General features: G+C 39.0%; 1 protein-coding gene across 5 annotated transcripts in view; it reads left to right on the plus strand.

Annotated features, from left to right (window-relative positions):
* LOC149146553 (inner nuclear membrane protein HEH2-like) overlaps positions 1-27,000 on the plus strand; it is a 272,963-nt gene that overhangs the window by 216,115 nt on the left and 29,848 nt on the right. For 4 of the 5 annotated variants that reach the window (XM_089449459.1, XM_089449457.1, XM_089449458.1 and 1 more), the window contains exon 8: positions 8,584-8,671. The exons of the other annotated variant lie outside the window; for it this stretch is intronic. In XM_089449459.1, coding sequence (XP_089305585.1) covers positions 8,584-8,638 — 55 coding nt within the window. In that variant the 3' untranslated portion in view covers positions 8,639-8,671. The remainder of the gene's footprint in view (positions 1-8,583; positions 8,672-27,000) is intronic. 5 annotated transcript variants of the gene reach the window in all.

A 27,000-nucleotide genomic window follows, 5' to 3' on the forward strand; every position in this document is an offset into this window, starting at 1 on the left:
TAAGTGTGCGGCGTCCAGTGACAATGACACTTCCGAGAGAGGCGTAATTCATGCTATAAGATTTGTTGTAGTGATGAGCGCTAGGAGTTGGGCTAGTGTCGCCAACTGTGACAATGATTATGACGAGTTACTTCTAGTCTTGGAAGTACCTCCCTCGTAAAGAGGGAGTGTTGAGATTGATAGCTTGGAAAGTACTCTAAGCTCTAAGGTTCGAGGTTTTGAGGAAGGAGCACCACAAATGTGCTTTTTGTGGGCTTAGAACCCAAGCTTGGGGTTTTGTACCCAAAGATGCGAGGCCAAAACCATGAGGGTTATCATTGATTTGACTAATGGAGATGAAAGAGGACCCTAAAAGGAACTAGGGGCTGCGAAAATCATCGATATTGGAGGTCTACAAAGAGAGTTATTAATTTTTATATGTTTAGGTGGGCTAATTTGTCAACAAGTTGAGGTCAACTTGGAGTTAGAGGTTCCCTTTGTAGGTATGTTTGATCACCCACAAGAATCATAGAAATAGAGATGTTGTGAGACCTCAGTAGGACATCCAAGTGCATTAAATCACACGACAAATACATCTGATTAGGTCGCACACCAGGGCAGACTCCAAGCGAAGGAGCACGCTAGCGAAGGCATCTTGTGACTGTTTGGAGGCCGAGATAGATTTGAGTGCAGGCTGAGTGGTTTGAGTGAACTCTGGGTTGCTTTTCGTGTTGGTTTGAATGGTATTTTTCCTTTGTTTTGGTAGCTGCAAAGTTTTGTTCCCTTATAGGAAGCTGAAACTTTGTTTGGGCAGGTTATAAGGTAGTCGCAGACTTGTATATTGCTTAGGAGAAGGGCAGAGCCTTGTGCCCTAGTTTGGGAGGGTGCGGTGAGGCCTAAAATAGGGCTGAAACCTATTCTAGAAGGCAACGAGGAGGAGCAGACTTATGGTGGAGGAAGGCCACAATTGTAGGAGGTTTGGTGGAGCTTGTTGTTAGCGCTAACATGGATTGTACTATTCCCTAACCATATCGCAGATTGATAGTAGTAAATACCAACTCAGACAAAGGTATGTATATGTATTTGAAGTTGATTAATGCTAGTGGATGGGTCTAGATTGGACATAGGTGTATTGGGCATCTTGTGGTTGTTGGGGGGCCACAAGTAGGTGCTCAAAGTAGCCCTAGATTAGCTTGCCAAGAAGGACTTTGACAACTGGAAGGTGAGTGAAGCTGGAGGCCTAAGAGTAGTCTCTTGAAGGACAAATAAGACTGCTAGAAGAGGTTGATTGGAGGCTCTAGTGTTGACACCTTAAAGGACAAAGGATAACTAAGTGAGTTAGCCCAAGTTTATTGTTGGAGAAGGACATCTTACAGTGATAGGTGGCAACCCTCCAGCCTGAAGTTTGTCTTCATTGGAGCAGCGTAGGAAGACATTAGAGGGAAGAAGTCCCAAAGGAGCTGAGGAGTAGTAGTGGGCAGTTGAGAGTTGTTCACAAATGGAGTTTTGGACAAATCAACAAGAGTCTCTATGTGTTGATGCATTGATGGACTAATGATCAACTAGAGAGCAAGTGGAGAAGCCATGTTCAGTGACCTAAAGGAGTAAGACCGTTGATAGAGACATGAGTTATAGATTGGGAGCACAAGGACCAACAATTGTGTTCAAGGTACAACAAGAGGCGCTCTGATTGTCAACAACATCAGCTAGATCGTCAATGTATTTTTTTCTTGTATAATTTAATTAGTGGATGTATGAGGGCTATTATCCCTGGTATGGGAGCCCTAGACTATTGTATTAAAGTTGTTAATATAATGAAGTTGGATTATTGAAAATTGTAAAAAAAAATGTTTATATTTGTGCATTAGTAGATTTATTGTTGTATTTTGTTCTGCTATGCAAAGTAGTTTGTTGTGGTATTGGATTGGTAGCGTCAGTGATTCTAAGACCCTAACTAAGATTCTAGTGTCGTGGAAAAACAACATACCTATCATCAAAATCATTGCCTATATTGGTATTTTCTTCATCAATATCACCCCCCGAGCATTAAAATAAGTTAGGAAGAAAATGTAGCGTGTCAAGTCAAGATTTTATTTGAGTGATGGGTACATTTTTAGTAGGGTCGTGATAAAGGAGTTCGACAACCAATGCCACTAACATCAAAGTACATAAAGGGTTTATTGCTTTTGATTAAATACTAGTTCCATACCCTCGTACATGCCAAAATCCAATGGAAATGTTGCAATCCCCCCAATCTTGAAATCCTGAAATCTATTAAGTCTGTTAGATTTTGAGTGAGATTTAAAATTCTACTTTCTCCATATGAAATCCATTTCATGGTAATGTTAAAATTTTAAGTAAAAGGTTGAAAATGAAAGATAAAGGAGAATGACACTTTTATTTAAAGAATTTAACATTACCATGAATGGTGTCTCAATATCAGGGCCATAGGCTTGAATATTAGGCTGTCTCGATAAAAAAATCCTGTTTTTTCTTAAAAAAATTCAAACATCTTTGATCAACTTATATGGAATCAGCTAGTTCTGTGAAAACCAACCAGTTCAATATTGAATCGACCATATCCAGTTTCAAACCTCGAACTGGACTCAGTTTGGCCTCCAAATTGGTCAGACCGACTATTTCCACTGGTTTTGATAACAACGATGCAGGTTAAAGAGGGAACTATATAGGCTCAAGAAGGCACCATGAGCATGGTACTTAAGGATTAATAGGTATTTGCTAGATATGGGCTTCAACAGGGGTGAGGTGGATCCCAACTTGTATTACACACTTGTTGGAGATGATCCACTCATCTTGGTGCTGTATGTTGATGATCTATTTCTCATAGGTGTAAGGAAGCCCATGGAGATGTGCAAGCAAGATCTTGCTACATAGTTCGAGATGAAGGACATTAACATGATGCACTACTTTTTGGAGTTGGATATGTGGTAACAAATGGGTGAGTTTTTCCCGGGACATGGAAAATATGCAGTTGATATCTTGAGGTGATTCAGGATGGTGGATTGAAGACCTATGTCTACACCTATGATCACCAATCTAAGGAAGCTAAATGCTTCAGAGTCAGAGATAGTGGATCCCACTTTGTACATGCAACTGATAGGTTCCTTGATGTATTTGGCTAACACTAAGCCATGTATATGCTTTGCTGTGAATACCCTGAGCAAGTTTATGGTGGAGTTGATGAGGTTGCATTTGGTGGCAATGAAGCATGTGCTCAAGTACTTATGAAGTATAATGGAGTATGGGTTGAGATATGTCAGGAGATGGTGGAGTACAGTTGCAGGGCTACACAAACATAGATTGGGTTGGGAGTGTAGTGGACAGGAAGAACACTTCAGGCTGTTGCTTCAGCTTGGGGTCAGTGGTGATCTCATGGTTAGTAGGAAGTGGCATCTTGTGGCACTCAGTTCAATAAAGGCCTTCTACATCGCAGGGAGTTTGGCGAGTTGTGAATCCGTCTGGCTTCGCACGATGCTCATAGGTTTATTCGGTCTAGTGTTGGACCCATTGTGATTCATTATGATAAGCAATGTTGCATTAAACTTTCATGGAATCTAGTGTTTCATGATAGGTTCAAGCATATAGAGATTAGGTATCACTTCACTAGTGACAATGTCTTGAGGGGAGCTGTGAAGATTTAGTATATCTCCACAGATGAGCAGGTTGTAGATATTCTCACAAAGCCCCTTGTCAAGGGGAAGTTTGTCTTCTCCAGAGATAAAGCTAGGGGTGGTGCAAAATACCTTCTTGGATAGGAAGGAGTGTTGTATGATGATAGCTTGGATAGGTCCTTCTACATAGGTTAGATGTCGAGCATGCAAAAGAAGTCCAAAAGCTCTAGTGTATCATGTCAGGTTCAAGCATATAGAGATTAGGTATCACTTCACCAGAGACAGTGTCCTGAGGGGAGTTGTGAAGTTTTAGTATATCTCCACAGATGAGCAGGTTGCAGATATTCTCACGAAGCCCCTTGTCAAGGGGAAGTTTGTCTTCTCCAGAGATAAAGCTAAGGGTGGTGCAGAATACCTTCTTGGCTAGGAAGGAGTGTTGGATGATGATAGCTTGGATAGGTCCTTCTACATAGGTTAGATGTCAAGCATGCAAAAGATGTCCAAAAGCTGCTTTAGGTACTTGGTCAATGTTGAATGACTTTTATTATCTCTTTCCTAAGTTTAACTTAGTAAAAACACATTGATTACTTTTATTAATTAATGTTGGCTATTGGCTATTTATTTTTATTCATCAGTTTTTTGAAAAGTAATATACTCGATGAATACATGTTTTGGGCATAAAATAAATTGTTAGGAATTTAAATCAGATCTGATATTGGAAAAATTTAACATTTAAGGCCTCTTTTGGTCTAACCTAACCTTAGTGGTAAACACATATAAAATCATGGATTTTTTTTCTTGTTGGCTCTCCATATAATTTATATAGGGTATAATGGTTTTACCTTCATAAGCCTTGAAGTAAGATATATGCCTGATACTGATCCAGGGCTTTTGTATAATGATCAACAAATATGTTCTATTTTTGTTTTCCTTTCAACTCAGGAAAAGTACATTGATTAATTTATTAACTAATGTTGGCTATTTATTTTTATTCAACAGTTTTCCAGAAAAATAATTTACGGGGTGAAGACATTTTTTGGGCATAAAATAAATTGCTAGGAATTTAAATCAGATCTAGTATTTGGAAAATTTTAACATTTAAGGCCTGTTTTGATCTAACCTTAGTGGTAGACATCTAAGAAACTGGATTCGAGCCTTAGCCCCTACATATCCCGAATCGGGGGAATCAGACACGATTCGGTGGGACAGGTGTCCTCTGGATCGTGTTCGATCGTGTCTAGCCAGACTCCATCATGTCCTGATAATGCGACACAAATCCCCTTGTTTGGCGTGCCGCGCGGCCCATAAAGGGCGGTTTTGACCCATTTCACAATCACTTTTCACTCTCTCTTGCTGTGGGTGTGTGGGAGCGAATAGCAAAGGGTTTGGGAGCATTTTGGAGGCGAATCAAACAACAAGTAAGTGCATTTTGTTTCCATTTTTTTGCATTTTTATTATAGCAGTTTGCATGGGCATTTTTTAACATGTTTGTGCATTTTTTCTTAATTTTTTTACAACATTCATGGCTCAATCAAGGGTAGCAGGGAAGGGGAAAAGGAAGGGGAAGAATGTTCCCATTGGAGATGCCCCTCCTCTTTCAATTTAATCAGGGTTTGCAAGTGTTCCCTCTATTGGAAGTGGGACTGCAACAACAACTTCAAATGTTGACGGAAGACAACAGGCTCAAGATAACAAATATCCCTTGTGGAAGTATGTCACAAGAGAGCAAGGGCCAGGCAACAAGTTGAAGGGAGGAGAGAATGTTGCTTGGAAATGCAGCTATTGCCACAATCATTTCATGAGCACATATTACTGTGTGAAATCTCATTTGTTGGCTTTACCAGGTTGTTGTGAAATTGCAACATGTACACATGTGCCTTTAGCTAAGAGGAAAGAAATGGAAAAAGATGCCAATGTTGGTATGGCAGAGGTGGAAACAACATCTAAGAAAACTGAGAATGATGATCCCCTTCCATTCTTGAGGAAAAGCAACAACAAATTTCCATTTAAGAGTTTTGGTGGGGGACAAGCAACAAAAGGAAAAGCAGTGGCACTTGGTCCAATGGACAGGATTTTTCGGAAAGAGAAACAGGAACAACTTGATCTCACTGTTACATTCTTTTTCTATCAGGAGTTTATATCCTTTAATGTTGCACGCTTACCTTTATTTATTGAGATGTGCTGAGCTCTAACTCAAGGGGCTCCATTAGGGTATGTGCCTCCTCGGTCAGAGAAGCTTAGAACCACAGTGTTTGCTAAGGCAAAGAAAGAGGTGGAAAAATGCTTGAGCCTATCAAGTCAGCATGGCCAACATCTAGGGTTAGTATTGTTTCTGATGGATGGACAGGTCCAACACGTCACCCACTCATCAACTTCATGGTCTCTTCCTTGAATGGCCCAGTTTTCTTGAAATTAGTGGATGCACTTGAACAATCAAGGATGAACAATATATGGGTGAGTTGTTCATTAAAGTTTTTGAAGATGTAGGTGTTGATTCTTGTGTGCAAATCATTATAGATAATGCATCTGTTTGCAAGGCTGCTGGCATGATTGTGGAAGCTAAATATCCAAAAAAATTTGGACGCCTTGCATTGTCCATTCCTTGAATTTAGCACTTAAATTTATTGCTTCTGATGTGCTTTGGATTGGAAGTATTATAGAGGATGCACAACATATTCGCAATTTCGTACAAAATCATACAAATGCCCTCACAATCTACAAGGAGTGCACCAATCTATCATTGTTAAAGATTGCAGATACACGATTTGCCTCTTCATTAATCATGTTGAAGAGGTTGAGGGAGGCAAGACTGCTCTCGGGGCCATGGTTATTTTAGAGTTTTGGTCTTTTTGGAGAAAGACAGATCAAGGAACCTCAAAAAGAGTGAAGGACATAGTGTTAGATGATGCTTGGTGGGAGAGGGTAGATCTACTTTTTAAGATCATGGACGCTATCATTTCTTTGCTACGATTTGTAGATACTGACCAACCCATCCTAGGAGAGGTTTATGAGGGACGAGATTCCATGATTGAGCCTGTGAGGAACATTATTTTATAGAGTGAGCTCCCTAAGTATGAGACATCATTAGAGGCCTTCTTCACCACCATACAGAATATTCTTGTCAGCAGAGGGGACAAGAATTGCACACCTTTGCATTGTTTGTCTCACTCATTGAACCTGAAATACTAAAGCCATGAGTAGTTGAATGGTGGACCTTCTCGCAGATTCCCTCCTCATATGGATGGTGAAATTTCACAGGGAAGGAAGGATGCATTGAAGCACATTTTTCAGGATAGAGCATCTCTTTATGAGGTGGAGGATGCCTTTGTAGAGTTTTCCACTAGCACTGGTCGATTTGTAGGATATGATGTGATTAGAGACAGGGGGGCTAAGAAGCCCTATTCTTGGTGGGAAACTCATGGGGCAACAAGCCCTCCTCTATAGCAGTTGGCCATGAGGCTTATCTCTCAGGCGACTTCATCCTCTTGTTGCCAGAGGAATTGGAGCACATATGGGAATTTGTATAGTGTCAAGAAGAGCAGGCTTGAGTAGTCCAGGGCAGAGACAATGGTGTATGTACACACCAACCTTCATCTTATTTATAGGCAAAGGAATGAGTGGTTGAAGGGAAAGACAAAGATGTGGGATGTCTTTCATGATGATATGGGTTGGACAACATTGTTGAGCTGGCATTGGCCAATTTGGATCTTAATGAGCTAGTGCTAGAGCTTGTCACTTTTGATGATGGTGATACTGTAGAGGGGTCATCCTCCACACCAGCAGATGCAGAGATGACATTGGATACAAAGGAGGAGGATGCAACAAAGGAGAGCAGTGGTGACCATGATGATGACAGTGATGCTGATTTTGATGATGATGATTGATGCCTCATGAGCTACCTACTGTCTTGAGGCTTGTAGTTGTTTTATATTTTCTATTTCTATTTGCCATTGGCATTGCTACTACCTATGTAACATATTTTGATTTTGATGACTTAATGAGAAAACTGCAGTATCTTGTCTTTCTCCTATTGGATTATTGATGAACATGTCACAATTGTATTTGTATGCATAATGTTACTTTGTAAAACTTACATCTAGATGAAGATCTATGTTTGAATAAATGAATTTGTGTCATGAGTGAGAATTTGTGTAAGAAATATCTAATTTTTAATATATATATGTATATTTTTTAATAAAATAATATATAATGTGTCCTGTTCCTGGGGGTCAACGTGCTCGTGTCTGACACTCGAATCCTCGTGTCCTTCGTGTCCCGTGTCCCCTTGTCAGGTGACTTAGGTAGACATGCATATAAAATTATGGAATTTCTTTCTGTTGGCTGTCCATATAATTTATACAGGGTATAACGGTTTTACCCATCAACATAAGCCTTGAAGTAAGGTATACACCTGCTTCTGATCCAGGGATTTTGTATATGATCAACAAATATGTTCTATTTTTGTTTTTCTTTTATGCTAGAGCTTTCTACTTTTTCTTGGCAGCTGATTTATGAATTGAAATTTGGTATCTAATGAATCACTTCGATGATTGGAACCTGCCAGTGGAAAAACAGTTTTTGTTTTTATTGTCAGAGACAATTTATGGTTTTACCTGCATGTTGCACTGTAGAAATAACAGTTTATGGCCAAGTGACATTTTAGAAGGGGAATGCCATGCCTGATCAGTCTGATTAGTTTTGTTACATTTCATTGCTGATGTATTATTCCTCATCATCTGACACTTCGGTAATTTCAATATGCCTAGAGTCTTCAAATATTGGATTATTGTGTTCAAGATGGCCAAAGAACCCAATTTAAGAATTTGTTCCATTATTCTTAATCTTGGTCTTGGCAGACTCTGTTTGTGTACATAAGCACAGATGCATCACATATATAACTGTACTTAGCAGAGTGTGTTAGTGATGTGGGGGAATCTGGTTTTGGATACTTGTTAATTAATGTTTGATGCAGGTTGAGGAATTCATCCAAGAGGATTCTCGCATTGATCAATATCCTAAACTTGTGAAAGGTGAATCCAGAGTTGTGCTGGAATGGCAAGGTGCATTTTGATTCCACTACTGTATCTTGGATTATGCAGGATTCCTGAGTTGGATTATATTTAGTTTCAAAATAGTTTTATGATGCCTACTTTAAATATAAATTTATAATGCTTCTTATGTACATTAAGTACTACATATTATCAATCTTTCCTTTGAAGAAATGCCGGTTTATATTTGAACATTCAGATTCCTCTATTAGAGTTAATTTTCTTGGAAGTGATATTTCAATGGTTGTCCAGATTGTGGTTTATCCTTTTAAAAAACTTGTGTTATTCAGTCAAATTCAGATAATGCTTGTTCTTGCCAGTGTGCCACTGAACATGTTAAACATTTGAATCAATTGAAACTGTACAACCATCCTCAACATGCTCCATAATTCAAGCTTTTTATTAATATCCATTAGATTTGAAGTGGTCAATAATAATAACGTCTTGTATATAATGAGTAGATCTTCGAGAATAGTATGAAGCACTGTATAAAGTTCATTTTCCAGTTGAGGCCTACAACTACCCTTGTCAAAGCTTATATGTTTACGCAATAGCATGAAGTTTGAAGGTATGGATGCTATTTTCTATTTTATTTATAGTATATAGCAAATCTGATGAGCACCATTCCAATTCAAACCCGTAAAAAGGGCAATCGCCGTAAGCCCTTGTGTGACGTGTGCATCCCTTTTCGAAATTTATAAACTTTTCACTATTACGCTTTTGGAAATGGAAATGATTAATCATTAAAATTTTCTACTCATGGCAGATGGATGTTATATGACTACAACAACTTCCTTACACATCTCTGCTACACAAAATCTGATGTCTCTAAAGAGACAATCAAAGGCTTATTACCGACATGATGACCTTGTTCCAGTGAATGATAAGACAATACTGATACATTAGATAAGAGAACAATCCTCCAACCACCCCATTCATTGAACCATTGGATATCATTCCTTAATAGAGTGACATCTCTTATAAATTCTATGCAGTACTAGTATCAATATCACCAAATAAATGAGGTCTTCAATTTAAACATCCACAAACAATATTGAAGAATGCAAAATCTCTAGTCTAATACTTCTGTGGATTGCTAGCTCTTTTCATCCATAAATGGGATATTTTGTGTGCAGGACTTGCATTTTCCCTTCTTGACATACAAACACCCCTCATGCATGAGATTGATACCTGTCACCACCGAAATCTTAACTTTTGAAGTCCTAAAGCACAAGTAAGATGTTGGAAGAGCTAAGAGAGGCTATCCATTGTGACCATTACAGCGCCCTCTCTGACTTTAAGCCCTCTCTTCTATGGCACAAAGGGGGTATCCCTAGGCTTAGGAATTTGCTAAAATTCATGCAAATAAGGTTCAAGGTGAAATGGAGAGTTAGATTTTGCAAAACCTATATTGTAGTATAGGTTTTATAAATAAAGTGGATGGAGGATTGAGACTGGTGCCAATCCAAAAAGGCAATGGAGTTGAGATGATGAAGCATGTTGGAATTCCACACACCCCTGGTCTGGTTTATGCCTTAGCTAGGAACATAAACACATTGAAGATGCCCAACAACAAACAATTTGCATAGCGAAATATAACATCAATGAGATCAATAACAATACATAAGATTTATGGCCCAAAACATGTTCCTTATTAGTCCTTCAATAAGAAAACTGTAGGGCTTGCGTACCAAGGATCATGGCCATTTACAAAACCCAGTGCAACACTATCATACAAGTCTGTCCTTTAACCAATAACATATGGTTAAGGCCAATTCATTTAGGCTCTGATCTGCCCATCATACAAAACATGAGTAATACAAAATACGTACAACTGTTTAGTCTCGTCAAGCTGTTGTCCTTGGGCTTAACCAACCCTCTCAATCAACCTCGTTGTCACTGATGATTCCTTCCAACTGATGTGATATCGCTCAAATCACCTTGCTGCCCACTTGGCAGACTTAGCACATTCTCCACAACAAACTGATTGACTTGGGCTGATCCTTTAGCTCTCGGTCCCCTTGTTGTGGCTCTCAGTCAGCTTTCCTTCGCTGTTGTAGCCTTCCTTTTAGCCCCCGGTCTGTCTGTTCCAAGCTTTTCCAGTTCTAGTTCTAACCCTTGGCTCTCTTATCTTGTTGCCAATCATTGTTCTGGGTTGTTCTACGCCTTGGTTGCCCTGCTGCAGGCCTCAAACAACCCTCCTTCGAACCTGTTCTCTCTGTGACCCGCCCTAACTGGGCCTCCCAGACCTATGTCTAGCCTTGGCCTCCCTGCACATGCCCAAACAGACCTGCGACCTCATTGTCTTGACCTTGGCTAGCCTTTCCCAAGGCTCTTGGCTATACTACTTACTTCTTCGTCATTTTCATCACTTCTTCTTCTGCTTCACAACACCATCATCATAGCAAAAAATGGAACCAACAAGATAGGGCTAAGCCATATACCCATCATGTTTGTTGAAGGTTGAGATTATTGCTTGCAATAAAATGAGGGAGGAATGGGAAAGAGTAGGAGAAGGGAAGAAGAAAATCTAGATTCTAGCTCATTTAACATATAAAAAAAACACAAATGTTACATGGAAAAAAAAAGAATGGGATTAGACCCTACCTCTTTGGCTCTCCAACAATCTCCCTTCAATCTCCCACAAGCTCCTCAAGCTCAAACCCTCTCAATCTCTCTCTCACTCATAACTCTCACACATGAAAATGATGTCATGAGGGGAGGGGAGTAGGCCTCTTATTCCTTTTGGCCCTTTTGTCGCTCAGATTGTATAGGCACCGTGACAACAACTCAGGTTGGGGGTTGTCACTCTGATCCCCACCAACTCCGTTCTAGCTATCTCCCAACAACAGGCTATGGGGGGTAGTCCCTATGGAAATGAGATGATGGAAAGCAAGTTGGGAACCAACTTGCTCAGGAGACATAGTTGAGTGGCCTAGCTACTTGGTGAAAATTTAGCAAGTGTAAGGATTCGATTAGATTTATAATTGAGATCAGTGCCTTATGGAGTCAAAGATTCTTGCTGGTTGTAAATTATGACCAAGTAATCGGATGGACAACCGTTGCTTATATGATTAACTAACCTATATGAGATGGAACTCTTAAGACCTAAGTGTGATGCAAGGATCTTGGTTAATTTTAGATTATATGCCTAGTCTAAATGAAACATTTCCCTTAATTGTTTTGAGAAACAACCTTTAGAGTAGGTTGTGGGATGAAAGCCAACGGGAAGCAAACAAAGGCTTGATTAATGATACCTCCCCCTATGTTCCAGCCACCCATTGCCTCCGACGCTGCAGACAATGTGGCTTTGACGACCGCAAGGTCATTGTGTTAACCACTAAGAAGGGATGAATCCCTCAATCTAAATAAGAAAAGGTTGTCTGAAGAGTCTATCAACCAAGCTTTTATTTCAAGGTAAGTTATTAGGTGCAAAGCTAAGACTAGAATGATTATGAGTGAGCTTCTTAGTTTAAGATTGTTTATATGATTTAAATAATTAATATCGATTAGTTTATGGCAAGAGTACTTAATAATGTATTGAAAGACAATTTTAAACAAGAATAATTGCTCAATGATATAAGTGCCAATAATAAACAAGAGATCCTCTAGATGCAATTGCTCAAAAATATAGATCCACAATAGATAAACAATAGAGCAACAATTAACTAGTGATTTAGTATGATAAGCCAATGACCATTATCCAGAAAAGACAATAAGATAGCAAGTGTTCTTAGCCAATATTCTTCAATAGGAGATGTGCAATTAGATTTACCAATCTTCAAGTTAAGAACACTTAGATGCAATTTAGATCATCACCGATTAAAACAAGTTACTTCAATGCCACTTATCCAGAGATGCTTATTAAACTCACAAGATGTCAATATGCACAAAAATACCAAGGAAAAATATGATAAGAATGCTTTAGTGAGTGAGCTTATTAGATGTGAAGTATGAATTTCACAGCATTTAAACTCACAAGGAAAACACAATGTTAGATACTTTCACAATATCAATACTAGCAACAAGAACGTAAAACTATGAAAGCACTTATGCAATTTATGTTCCAATGACCCTTCAATGAGCAATAAATGATTAATATGATAGCAGTAAATAATTTATGACAACAGTAAGCAAGCTTGCCTTAGATGCTAATTTCAAGATGCATATGATTGCTTAATGTAAGAAAGATAAATCCAGCTATCAAACCAACTTTTCCAACTCAACAATTTAGATGTATTCAACCTTCTTATGATGAGATTACTACAGTTATGTCAGATCTGAAATGTTTATTATGTTGAAGGAAATGTAACTGAAAATAAATATTATTTTTATAATATGTCAATGAGTTTCTTGCTCATTGAATTAGGTCTAGCACATGTTAAAGTGCTATAGGTAAGTCAAAGAGTCAAAAGAATTATGTTGAAGACCTTAAGGGTATGTTACATTATGTATATTTATGTATAAAAATCAAAGAAGACACCTCCAAGCAAAGTCAAGTCTCCCCCTAGCAAAGACACCATCAAAAGAAGCAATGGCACCATTAAAAGCACCTATCGCAGCAAAGGAAGACAAGTCGGCCTCAAAGCAGCAAGTCGGCCTACAAGTTGGCCTAAAGGAGGGACAATCCTCTATATATAGACGTTGTCCACTCCTCTTAAGATAACGAATACACATCTATGAAATCTGCGAGGTAAGAAGGCAAGGAAAAGCTAGTTAAAAGATAAAAGAAGAGTCTCCAAGGGCAGCGAAGAAGGAGAAGTCCTCACCGAAGAGTTAAGGACTGTTTTCTAGGGTTAATACAATCACATGTGCGAGAAAAGATAGGGCAGTCTGTGATTATATCAGCAGTAAGGTCACAGCCACATATTCATCATTGTTTGTGTTAGAAATTAGGCCTACAAGGCCTCTCAAGTCAAGCGTGGAAGACTCTCTCTCTAGCAAAGGAAAAGGACCCTAATTGTCTAGTGTACCTCTCACACGTGCGAGAATTAGGGCTGTAGTGTTGTCACACTAAGGAAGAACGAAGTGTCGGAAGAAGGACGAAGTGTCAGGGAACAAAGTGTCGGAAGAAGGACGAAGTGTCAGGGAACAAAGTGTCGGAAGGAGGTGAACAAAGTGTCGGGGAAACATAGTGCAGAGAAAAGGAACGACTTGACTTGTGCTTGGAGGATCTTCTAGTCAAGGGTCTAGGGTTTGGCATTGATCAACAAAGAAGCTTCAATAAGAGAAAACTTACCGAAGGGTTTTCCTCTCAAGAGAAGAGAGGTTTTGGCCCTAGCAGAGAGCCAACATCTTGTGTTCTTGTTCTTATGTTTTTGATAGCAGTTTGATGAAGTACACACACATGCATTAATAAGAAGAAGAAGATTAAGCTAACAAGAAAAGTGAAAAGACTGCACAAATTGTTATCAAGTCAAGAAGAATCATACTAAACCTAATTTCCCTAGATTCTTCAACATATTAGAGTTAATAAGGTTATTGTACTTTTAAAGAGACCCTTCTTGGGATTTTGAATCATGTAAAAAGGTTTAGTATTGAGTCAAAATTGAAATATGTTGCCTCCACACCAAGTCAGCCTTAAGATGATCAAGTTGGCCTCAAGGAAGGCTATTTGACCTCACCTAAAGGCTATAAATGAAGCAGTTCAAATTCCATTTGGAGGACATCAACTCAAGCAAGCTCGATATCTCTTTGAAGCTGGGAAAAGTGCGAAGTAAAGGAAGAAAGCAAAAGGAGTGCAAGTTTGGTCTAGGAGAAGGAAAATCGAAGTTTTGGTGCATCTCTCTCTCTCTCTCTCTCTGGTGCCCTAGTTTGGAAGATTAAAGTTCTCTTGTTGATGCTGCTGCTAGATAAATTATAGGTCGAAGTTGCTATTATTGGGTACTACTGTCTCAGGAAGTTGTATTGGGCCAAGAGCAAAGTTTCTAAGTGAAGATTGAAGTCTTTCAGTGAAGATTGAAGTCTCCAAAGCAAGATCGAAGTTGTTGGGTCCAAGAAAGTGCTGCTGCTGCCATGTCAAGTAGGATCATCTGCAAAAGAAGAAGAAGGCTGACTTGGTGTGGAGGAAAGTTTGTGTCAAGGTCTAGAGTCTTGGAACATCTTAGGAAAACTATTGAAGGAAGAATTACTAACTGGGTTTTCCCCTAGTGAGGGGCTTTTCCCTGGCTGTGTGCCTATATCTGGTGTCCATTGTTTTATGTGCTATTGCTTTGGTAATTGCTTGATGAACTAAAATAAAGAAGATATAAAGAAATCTAATTAGAAATCAAGAACACAAGTAATTATGAAGTATAAGAAAATCTTTATGCATTTTTGGTTTTCTAACATGGTATCAGAGCATTGGTGAAGAAAGAAGATAAAGGCAATCTCAAGCACTTGATCAAGGAATCATTCAAAAGGATTATTCAAGGGAAGGAGTCTATTATCTTCAAGAACAATGTCTAACATAATCAAGGGAGAGAATAAACTTGAAGGAGCCTCAAACTATAGTTCTTGGAAAAAAAGGATTGACCTCATCTTTGAAAAGATCAAAGTACTAGACCCGGTCAAAGGAAAAGTAAAGCAACCTACAGATGGCTCCAGTGATGCTGATAAAGTGAAGTTCAAAGAATTAGAATCAATGGCCATGACTCTAATGGTAGAAGGAATAAAGGACAACCTTGTCTTGTTTATAGCCAACATTAATCATGCTCAAGAAATGTATGAGGCCTTGTCAAAGTTATTCACTATTAAGAACATTGGTCATGTAGCTAGCTTGAAGAATGAACTAAGGACCACAAAGATGACTAAAGAAGACACAATGGCCTCCTTCTTTGTGAAGATAACAAGAATTAAAGATCTTTTGGCCATTGATGAAATTGTTCGAGACAAAGAACTTGTGATCATTGCTCTATTAGGATTACCACCTACTTGGGGTGCATTTGCTGCAGGACTTAACAGTTGGAAGGAAGCTCCCACTTTTGAAGAACTATGGACTGCATGCAGTCAAGAAGAATTAAGGATCTCTTTAGTTGCCAATCCTGATGGAGTTTCAAATGCCTACATTGCTCAACACAAAGGAAACTTCAAGAAATCGAAAGGCCCAAGAAAGAAGGTAGACATGTCCAAAGTAGAATGCTATCAATGTCATAAAAAGGGTCACTACAGAAGTGACTATCTCGACAATCCAAGGAATAAGAAGAGAGAAAGAGATCAGGCCAATATTGCTGAAGAAGAAGACCTAAAGAAAGCCAAACCCGAAGAATCCGACATAAGGGACTTACACTACATAAGAGAGAAAAAATAGTTTTGGCGATATAATATAAAATTAATGATTTACAAGTAATTATTGACCTTTATGAATTCCTCTCTCAATTTTGTGTCGTAACTATGTTTAACCCAAAGATTGACATAATTTTTGGTCAACCTTGGTTAAAAGGATTGCCTACGTTCATGTTAAACTTTGAATTTTTTTTTGATGTTTTCTTATAAAAAGAAGATGATTACCTTCCAGGACATGACAATGGGGTTAGAACTGATAAAGCATTCATCAGAAGAATTTAAGGATATGTCAAAACTGATATTACAAGAGAATAAAAAACATTGTTTAAGAAGCAAAAGGATCTTGAAGAATTCATATCTAACAAAAACAAAGAAAATTCACTCTTGAAGGATCATAATTAGAAACTACTTGCACAATTCAAAAAGTGTAAAACTAAGAAGCACAAATTAGAACAAGAAAAGGAAGGTTCCAAGAAGAAACTCAACGAAAGACTATCAGAGAAAGAAGAAGAAAATTTGCGCTCAAAAAACCTTAATCAAAGGTTATTACAACAAATCTGAAGTTTAAAAGATGAGAAAGATACTAAGAATAAAGTCAACAATCTAGAAAGCAAAGAGCTTTTATGCCTAAGGAATCATAACCAAGTCCTCCTTAAGCAAATAAAGAAGCTTAAAAGTGACAAGAAGTCACTAAACATCAAGTTAGAACAACTTACTTAATAAGAAGTATTAAAATTTCCAATCATAACAGCTCAAGTTGAAGATAAAGAAACAAATACCGATCTAGTCAATATCACAACTCAAGAAGAGGAGAAATCAATTGAATTGAAGACGTACTCAGAAGTTGCATTCCAAACACCAAAAATTTCAAGTGAAGGTCTCGCAATTAATCAAGCCATTTTTGAACCTGAAAGAAATCTGATACCCCCAATAAACAAGATATCACCACAAATAGATTAGGGTGAGATCAAAATGCAAGAACTCCTTATCGACATCCAAATCACAAGAACAAACAACTAAGTCAGTTTACATACTTGAACCATTCAGAACAAAAGCAACAAATTTATGTTCCAAGGAACTCTGAAGTTTGTAGAATCCAATTCTATGATAACAATCCATTACAAAAATTCCATTGATCGGAAAATTCTACAAAAGATTAATTTAGGATGGTGAGATCCATTCTCAATCTGACAATTTTGTTTATCACTCAGAGGATCATATCGTCTTGTATCAACAAAGATGAAAGTTTTGAAACGAGAAGATATTCGAAATGGGAAAAGAGATCAAGCCCTTCCATCAGTATGGTTTGGGGACAAAGCGTTTTGAAGAGGAAGACAATGTTATGAATATAATTTATAGAAAATAATAAAAATAATGTAAACAATAATAACCATAACTAATGATTAACTAACTAACTAATAGTTAGTATTGAAGAGACATGTTCTAAGGATATGCCCATTTGTGAAGGGGCACATGCCTAGGGTATAAAATTTGGCCCTCAGCTTCATTTGTAATCATCTCACCAATTCTTTTATATAATATTCAATATGCAATTACTTGTCTTACAATGGATGTCTTTGTCTTCGAAGTATTTTGAAGATTATTGTTGCGTATATGAACTTTGTTCGTTACACACACATATATACGTCTATATAGGAGATGAAACACATATACATAGCAACAACTCAATACAACCTCCTACAAGTCAAATTTTCTAAATTAACGTAGGAAAACAAGGGAAAAACCTAGTCACCAACTTCTAGCTAGAGATCACTCTTAGACAAAGCTGGTCATACCACCAAATATAGTCAACAAACTAGTATACACAATAGCAAGACCTCCCTACCACTAACACTTGCACTCGACAAGTGTACAAGATCATCTCCCTCTATCATCTCCTCAACAAGCACACCAAGTATGTTATATATATATATAATAATGATAATGATAATAATAATTAATTAATTAGTGATTAGTATGGAAGAGGCATGCCTCATAAGGACATGACTGTTCACAAAGGGGCACCTACCTAGGTATATAAGCAGGCTCTCATTTGTGACATCTCATCATATCTCATATCTTCTATACATTTCTATATAAATATATTACTGGCCTATCATGGATATTTACATATTTCATGTTTTCTGAGTATTTTGCTATGTGTATGAACTTTGTTCGTAACATTTGGTATTAGAGTTGTTCGATCCTCTGGCCACTCAACCGTTGCACAAAGCTAGTCTAATTCTGCCTTTGGCCATCAACCTGTCGTCAACTTCGTGTTGATTGTTGGTAGCATTAGATGTGCTCTAGCCTTGAAATTTGGAGGAGAGGCTAAGGCACATGAGATCTCCAAGACCTAGAAATCGTTTTGAGAAATTCCACCCGAATGAGGAGTTATTAAAATAATTAATATTTTTAATGGGTTCCTAAGTCTAAACTTAGGAAAATAAAAATATTAATGGGTATTAATAAAGATAAGGGTGAGAAGCTTATAAGAGATGAGGATCAAGTCTGTTTTAATCTTAGCCGTTAATTCGTCAATAGGAAAAGTATAAGAGAAGAGTTGAGGGTCATTCGGAGACATACTGACAGATACTCAGTATCTCAAGGAAAATCGATTCTCAAGTAGAGGAGATCGATTTCAGAGGGAGAGTTTCAGGGTGGAGGAAGAGGAGGGCATCAACAATAGGCAGTGACAAAGGAGGTGACGCAGGGACAGTGGGAGACAATGCAAAGAGAGACGCAGTCTAGAGGAGAGACACAGAGCCACTTAGAGCCACGCTGGGCCACGCAGAGTGACGCAAAAGTGGGATCAGGGTCTCCAAAGTGTCAGAAGGTCTCAAAGGGAAAGTCTCAGGTGTTTTCTTTCAGTTTCTCTGTAAAATCATTCCTTGTAAAAGCAATTGTTGCTGAAGATTAATAAAGCCCTCATCTGTTGCACTGGTTTTCCCACAATGGGTTTTTCTGGGGACAATTGTACAAAAATAACTGTGTTGATGTGATTGGTTCTTTTGCCATGTATTTTTCTCTGGGTAATTGTGTGATAACTGCTGGGAATTTATTTTAATATTTATTGAAGGGATTTCGTAAATAACATATTGTGAATAATAAGTAGGTGAAATAAATCAGTTGCTGCAGTAGTAGAATTTCAGTTTAGAATTTTTCACATGGTATCAAAGCAGAGATCCGAGCAATAGGAGAGGACATTCGATTATGGGTCAAGAGCATGATGCAGAGGCATCTACTCAAGGGGACTTGCGCAAATTTCCAGAAGAATGCACAAGGGACATAAATTACGATTATTCTATGTTAGCTTCCAGATTGGAAGAAGAAGTCGCTTGCTTAGCAAGCTCTGCCTCCTCGGAGGTTTGGTATATAGATAGTGGAGCTTCTTGGCATATGACAGGAATCCGAGAATGTTTTTCAGATTATCAGGAAGAAAGAATGAATTTTCAGATCACCATGGGAAATAAGGCAAAGTGTACTCTAGTAGGAAGAGGTACTATAGTTTTTCAAACTGAAGCAGGAGAGCAGCTTCGAGCAACCAATGTGATGCATGTGTCAGGATTGGAGATGAACTTATTTTCCGTATCTCAACTTTAGAACAAGGGCTATGATGTTTTCTTCATTAAGGAGAAAGTATATGTCAAACATCCGAGTTGGAAAAAGAAGACCCAGATTGGAATCAGAAGTAACAGGTTGGAATTAGAAGTAATAGGTTGTAGCTAGAATCACCAATGGCATTGATAGGCAGTAATGGAGACAAAGATTTGAATGAACTATGGCACAGGAGGATGTGACACTTACACCATGGGGCTTTGAGAATTCTTAGGAAAATAGTATCAGGAGTTCGAGAACTAAGTACTGAGCGAGATGATGCATGTAGAGGGTGCACTCTGGGCAAGTATGCCAAAGCAACATTTTCCAGAAGTAACAATAGGACTAAGAGTGGGCTAGGATTGATACACTCAGACATCTGCGGACCGATGTCCACAAAAGCTCTTAGTGGTGTCGAATACTTCGTCACCTTCATCGATGACCATTCTAGGAAGGCTTGGATCTACTTTCTGAAAACCAAGGATGAGGTTTTCCTTCGATTCAAAGAGTTCAAGGCTCTAGTGGAGAATCTAACGAGAAAGAAGATAAAAGTGTTGCGCTCAGACAATGGTGGAGAGTATGTTGACAAGGACTTCATCGATTTTTGCGTTAAGGATGGCATCAGAAGGGAGTGGACAACTCCCTACAATCTGGAGTAGAATGGAGTAACAGAAAGGAAAAATAGGACTATTGTGGAAGCAGCTAGGGCAATGCTGTATGATCAGGATATGCCTAAATTCCTGTGGGTAGAAGCATGCAACACGATAGTTTATGTCCAGAACAGGACTCCTCATAGCGCATTGGGCAAAATCACTCCGGAGAAGGTCTTCACTGGGGAGACACCTAAAGTTATTCATTTCAAGATATTTGGGAGTTTAGTGTATTGTCGTATACTCGAAGAGAAGAGAAAGAAATTAGATCAAACTGCTGAGAAATGATACCTTGTGGGATATAGTGAGAATGCTAAGGCATACAGGGTCTATCTTCCAGGGAGTAGGAAGGTAGTAGTTCGGCGGGATGTAAAGTTCATGGAGGATAGAGCTTTCAGGAAATCTCGAGAAATGCCTTCCGAGGAGCATTCGAAACATGAGCCTTTGGTCAAACTATTTCAACCAGGGAGAACTAGTACCAGAAATTCTCCTGAAGACAAAGCTTCAGAACAGGAGGAATCTTAGGAAGAGGAAGAGCTGATAGATGTGCCTACTACCAGTGGAAGAATGAGTCGAGAACTCTGACAGATTCTACGTGATGCAGAAGACTTCATTGGTGCACACAGTAATAGTAAAAGGGAGCGAAGACAACCAGACAGATACTGGGCCTTAGTAACTCAGGTTGGGGAACCTTCTAGTTTTCAGGAGGTTGTTCAACATCAAGTATGGGTGGATGCTATGGTGGAGGAATACAATTCTATAATGGTCAATGATGTCTGGGAAGTGGTACCCAGGCCTTAGGACAGATCAGTGGTAGGTTCGAGATGGATCTACAAGGTCAAATATGCTGCAGAGGGTAGTGTGGAGAAATACAAAGCCAGGTTTGTGGCTAAGGGGTATGCTCAGAAGAAAGGGATAGACTACGAAGAAACCTTCGCCCCAGTAGCCAAGTATACTTCTATTAGAACCGTGATATTTCTTGCAGCACAGATGAGGTGGGAGATTCATCAGATGGATGTCAAGACGACATTCTTGAACGGGGTAATAGAAGAGGAAGTATACATTGAACAACAAGAAGGTTTTGAGACACATGAAAAGAAATCTCATGTATTGAGATTAAAAAAAGTCCTGTATGGGCTTAAACAGGCACCTAGGGCATGGTACAGTCAAATTGATGGCTACTTGTAGAAGATGGGGTTCGTCATGAGTGACGAAGACCCTAATCTCTACTATCTGGTTGTAGAGAATGAGTCTCTAATCTAGTGTTATATGTGGATGATCTCTTCCTGACAGGATCATCCAGGCTCATCAAAGACTGCAAGAAGAACCTAGCCACAGAATTCGACATGAAGGATTTGGGACATATGCATTATTTCTTGGGGTTGGAAGTTTGGCAGCAGAATTGAAGCATAAAAACTAATAGCTTGTAGGCTTGAATGTAAAAATAGACAAGGTATTTTGTAATAATAATTTATTATATATAAAATTGTACAAGTGATGAATGTTACAATGAGAACTCGCATATATATATATATATATATATATATATATATATATATATATATATATATATATATATATAAGCAGGTGTCATTTCGTGACTGGGCATGTCTTTTAGACATACCTTTTCACTTAACTTAATGACTATTTAACATAATCAATATTTGATTATTTAATATTTTCATTTATTTTATTTATTTACTTGTTATGAATTATATTCATAACATAGCCCCTTCCTTCAGAAGCTTTGTCCTCAAAGCTTATTGTCAGCAGTATCTTTCAATTTGCATGTCATCTCGGCATATGTAACTTGACGGCATTGGCACCTCTGCTTGTATAATTCGTTGGGTGACACTATGTTGAATCCTGTGTTATCAATTTTTTTTCTTTTTTTTTTAATAACTCTATTTTTCTTTTTTTTTGTAACTCTATTCTTTTTAAATAAATCAACTTATATATAACTATATTAATGTTTCTAATAATATAGTATATATATTTGATTTATATATGTGTAACAATTTATTAAAATTGTGATTCGAATAAGTACGAATCATTTCAAATGGGAACATGCTCAGTTGTTCCATATTTTTTTAACGCAACGTGCTTCGATGTTCCACATTTTTTAACGCAACAATGTATTGCGGTTAGTGGCAGTGTGGTTGCAAGGCTGGCCCAGGAATTCGCGAAACACACGGCAACTGCAGATTTCGATTCGAGGTATAATGGAAATGCAACGTGGAATGCAGGTTTAACAAAAATGCAACGTGGAATGCAGTGTGGGACGCAACAGAGTATTGGATAAGTCGTGTCTAATGTTTGGCAGCGGGCAGATGGTGGGGCAGACATTGATGCGATCTGCGGCAGGAGACGATCAGACAGGATGGATAGGGGATGGTCGAGCATGGATTCCTGTCTGGATACGGGCAGGGGAATGGAGACCGAACATGACTTGTTCTCTGCTGATGCGCATGGGTCGGTGGATAGCGTTATTGTCAGCATGAGGGACGAGAGGACGGTGATGGGTGGATAACGTTGTAGCGGGGTCAACATACAGTGGAATGCATTGTGGTTAGTTGAAATCGACAGTGTTTGACCAACCTAAATTATATCACCGAATCCCGATTTAATATGCAACGAACGGTCATTGTTGATCCTTGACCAGGCACGTCGATTAGCAGAGGACGTTTTGACTGATTTTGCTTAGAAGAAATCGCGACTTATGGCAGACAGAGAGTGGACGAGGAAGTAACTGACGGACGGTAGCCGGAGCAACTTGAGCAGAGCATAGACCAATTCAAACAGAAGGTTGCGATGGTTGGGGGTGTTTGGTTCGAGTTGGTGCCCTACAACTGGTTTCGTTGGATTATATTCAACCGGGCCTTGGAAGTCAGCAACTGCGAGGAGTCTGTATTTATAATAATCGTCGGACCTCAATCGTCTTTTGGAGGCACTCTTACTGAGATCAATGTATTTTTTAAATTCAATCTTCTTACTCAGAAGGTCGAGTTCGCGTGGTCTTACCTTAGCCATCCATGCAATCACGAGAATAAGAGGTGCTTTTTTGATCGAGATCTCTAACTTGCATTTACTGCAGCACTTTGAAGGTGTATCTTTCTTCTCTTGTGATCGTATGAATGGCAGGAGATCCTCTTCCTCTTTTACTACTAATCGGGACCTCCATAATGGACTTTTAGCCTTGTCAAAGTTCATCTCATTCCTCCACTGAGCCAAGCACAGGTTTATGTCCATACTCTGCTTTCTGATGGCAGAAAATTTGTTGAACTCTTCATGTACATGGGACTGGAGCTCGAATTTTGGGTTGATGGAACCTATGCATGGTAGTTCAGCGGCTTTCAGTGCAGTTGTCGCAACTCGGGTTGCTTGTATCGCTGCAACTTCAGGAGCACCAAAAATTGCTTGTCCACTTTTAGTTCCATTACACAAGCCAAATCCAGTACCCCCCTATGAGCTCACTTGAGCTTGGGAGGGATGACCTCCTGTAGACCTTCTATCAAGTTTGGTTGTGGCCATACCAGGAGCCACTGCAGCTCTTGCCAGTGAAACTGTGTGGTTCTGTTGTAACTGATGTAAATCAGATATCCTGACATCTAATGGCATTGGTTGAATAGTTGGCAAACTTTCAGTTATTGGCATATTTGGATGTAAACCAGTCTGTGTTTGACCCATCATCAACCCCTGTAAGAAAGGGAACTCCCAACCTGGTTGATCTCCAAAATGAAGAAACTGATGCGTCTGCCGACCTCCAAATAGTAATTGCACATCCATTCTTCGAGAAATACTTGAGGTCCATGTGTCAGGATTTGCTGCTATTATTTGTCCTTGTTGCCTCTCAGGTAACCTGGAAATAGAACTTTCAACAAGGTTGTCACATCCAGGCTCCATTCTGCCCAATGTTTCAGGATGGTTTGACAACTCTAAATCTTCCTTCGGCTGGGGTAAATCTAATAACTTTTCATTCTCAGTATCTCCAACAACTTGCTTTTTCTAAAGAGCCACTGATAGCAATTTTTCATTGACATATTCTTCTTTGGGCACAACTAAATCTTCTGGTTTTTCTTTCTCACTATCTACAATAGCATGCTCCTTCTCGAGAGCCACAGATGGCGGTTTTTCGTTGACACCATCTTCTTCATTGCTATGATATTGTACATCCCCTTGTTTCTCAAGATAACCCTCATTTACATCATCTTCATTTGGATCATCATCTTGATCTATATCATTTTCGTCCATATCAGGACCAGCTTCATCGGAATCAATCCTAATCTTCTCCTTTCTCTCTTCTTTGACAACTTTTTCAAATATGTCATCTTCATAATTATCTTCAAAAATATCTTCCTCATTATCGATTTCCTTTCGACATGCTTTAACTTCTGCAAATGATTTTTCTAAACACTGAAATGCTTCTTGAATTTTACTAAATTGCTCAATGCCTTCAAGCTGTGAACGTAATGGCACATTGTGCGGCGAACAATGTTCAAAGACCTGCATGATTATATTGTGTGCCATGGCTCTGATACCACTGAAGCATAAAAACTGATAGCTTGTAGGCTTGAATGTAAAAATACACAAAAGGTATTTTGTAATAATAATCTATTATATATAAAATTGTACAAGTGAGGAATGTTACAATGAAAACCTGCATATATATACCTAAGCAGGTGTCCTTTCGTGACTGGGCATGTCTTTTAGACATGCCTTTTAACTTAACTTAATGACTATTTAACATAATCAATATTTGATTATTTAATATTTTCATTTATTTGATTTATTTACTTGTTATGAATTATATTTATAACAAGAAGGGTGAGATCCTCCTTGGACAAGCGAGATATGCTACAGAAATCTTGAAGAGATTCAGGATGCAGGACTGTAGACCTATGGCTACTCCAATGATCACCAATTGGAAGAAGATTGATGCATCAGAAGATAAAGACGTTGATCCCACCTTGTACAAACAACTTATAGGGTCCCTGATGTATCTGGTCAATACCAGGCCAGACATTTGTTACGCTGTCAACACCCTCAATCAGTTCATGGTGGAACCTAAGAGGGCGCACTGGGCAGCAACCAAACATGTTCTCAAGTATATACAAGGAACAGTCGAGCATGGACTATTGTACACTAGAGGCAATGACATTAGGCTGAGTGGGTTCACTGATGTAGATTGGGCTGGAAGTTCAGTAGATCGGAAAAGTACAACTGGGTATTGTTTCAACATTGGATCAGGAATGACCTCCTGGTGTAGTAGGAAACAAAAATCCGTGGCTTTGAGCTCAGCTGAAGAAGAATATATGGCAGCTAGCATAGCTTCGTGCGAAGCCATATGGCTTAGGAAATTGCTTGTGAATCTATTCAGGAGAAGGATGGAAGCGACTAGGATCATGTGTGATAATCAGAGTTGCATCAAGCTCTCTGAGAATCCAGTGTTTCATGATTGGTCGAAACACATTGATATCAGGTGTCACTTTGTCAGAGACTATGTCCAATGAGGGGCAATACAGTTGAGATACAATCCTACAGGAGAACGGGTGGCAGACATCCTCACCAAGGTTCTAGAGAGAACAAAGTTTGTTTATTTCAGGGAGAAGATGGGGATGGTAAAGAATCCATTTCAGTAGCAGAAATGGATAAGTGTCAGGAGTTGCAGTGCAACAGTTAGTAGTGGCAGTGCTATGGGCAATATGATGCAGCATGTTGAGAGGGAGCTACAATATAGGTGCGACAGTGGCAGTGGCAGTGTCATGGGCAACAGTACAGGAAGCAACAGTGCAGGGGATGTGAGGTTGTTAAAATTGGCAACTAGGGCCAAACTCCATGTGGGTCACCTTATTTATGGCAGTTGATATTTTTCCTAGATTCCTCTCGTTGAGAGGTGTAGGATTGATCTAAAGATCATCCGATTCCGACGAGTATTTATGGAGATATGAATTTATTTCTAATTACTTGACAAATTGTCAAGGTCGGTTAGCAGCTAAGTGTGTGGCACACATGCCTAGTGTTTCATATAAATAGAGGAGAGGTTGAGTCATTATAGCATCTCATCTCATCATCTCTTCTTCTCTCTCACTCTCCTTTCTTGTTTGGGTTAAAAAAGGAGTAGCTAGTGAAAGAAGAAGGACGTAGCCACAAGGAGGAGGACGCAACAAGGAGGAGGACGCAGCAAGGAAGGGACGCAGGTCTGTTCTGCGTTGACCTAGGGTGCAACCAGCAAACAAAGGGCAACGTTGTCCAGCATGAAGCCTCCTTTGATTGCGGCTTTGTGTGGGGAGTCTCCCTCAAGCAAGCCGCAAATCAGATTTGCTGTTTGGAGGGCTGAATTGACCACGAAGTGACCAGCGCAAATCTGGTTAGTGCTGACTGCAGGGCTGCCAGAATGTTGACCAGATTTGACCATATTCTTTGAGTTGTTTCGGGCTTTCCTTCATCTTTGTTGAAGGTTGGGTTGACTAAGGTTGACTCTAGACTATTTGTGAATCGTTTGATCCACTTTGCAAGTGCTGGTTAGGGCATCTTTTACTGCTTTCATAAAATTACAGATCTGTATTATTGTACTGTTTCTCTCCCTGCTGAACTATTGAAGATTAAAGAAGAATTGATCGAAGGGTTTCCCCGCATTGGGGTTTGTCCCTGGCTAGCTACCACATCTGGTGTCCCTTGTCTTGGCTTGTTTTCTGTTGATATATTAATGTCCTATCCACACTTTACTTTATGTTTATGTGATTGCTAAATTAGTGGCTAATAAGAAGATTTGAAGTAAACTGCTCTAAGCATAGAACATACCATATATTAACATGGTATCAGAGGTGAGGT

The sequence above is a fragment of the Pinus tabuliformis genome, chromosome X (assembly GCF_031772625.1).
Source record: "Pinus tabuliformis cultivar Carrire ecotype Pingquan chromosome X, CPIR1, whole genome shotgun sequence".
Lineage (NCBI taxonomy): Eukaryota > Viridiplantae > Streptophyta > Pinopsida > Pinales > Pinaceae > Pinus > Pinus tabuliformis.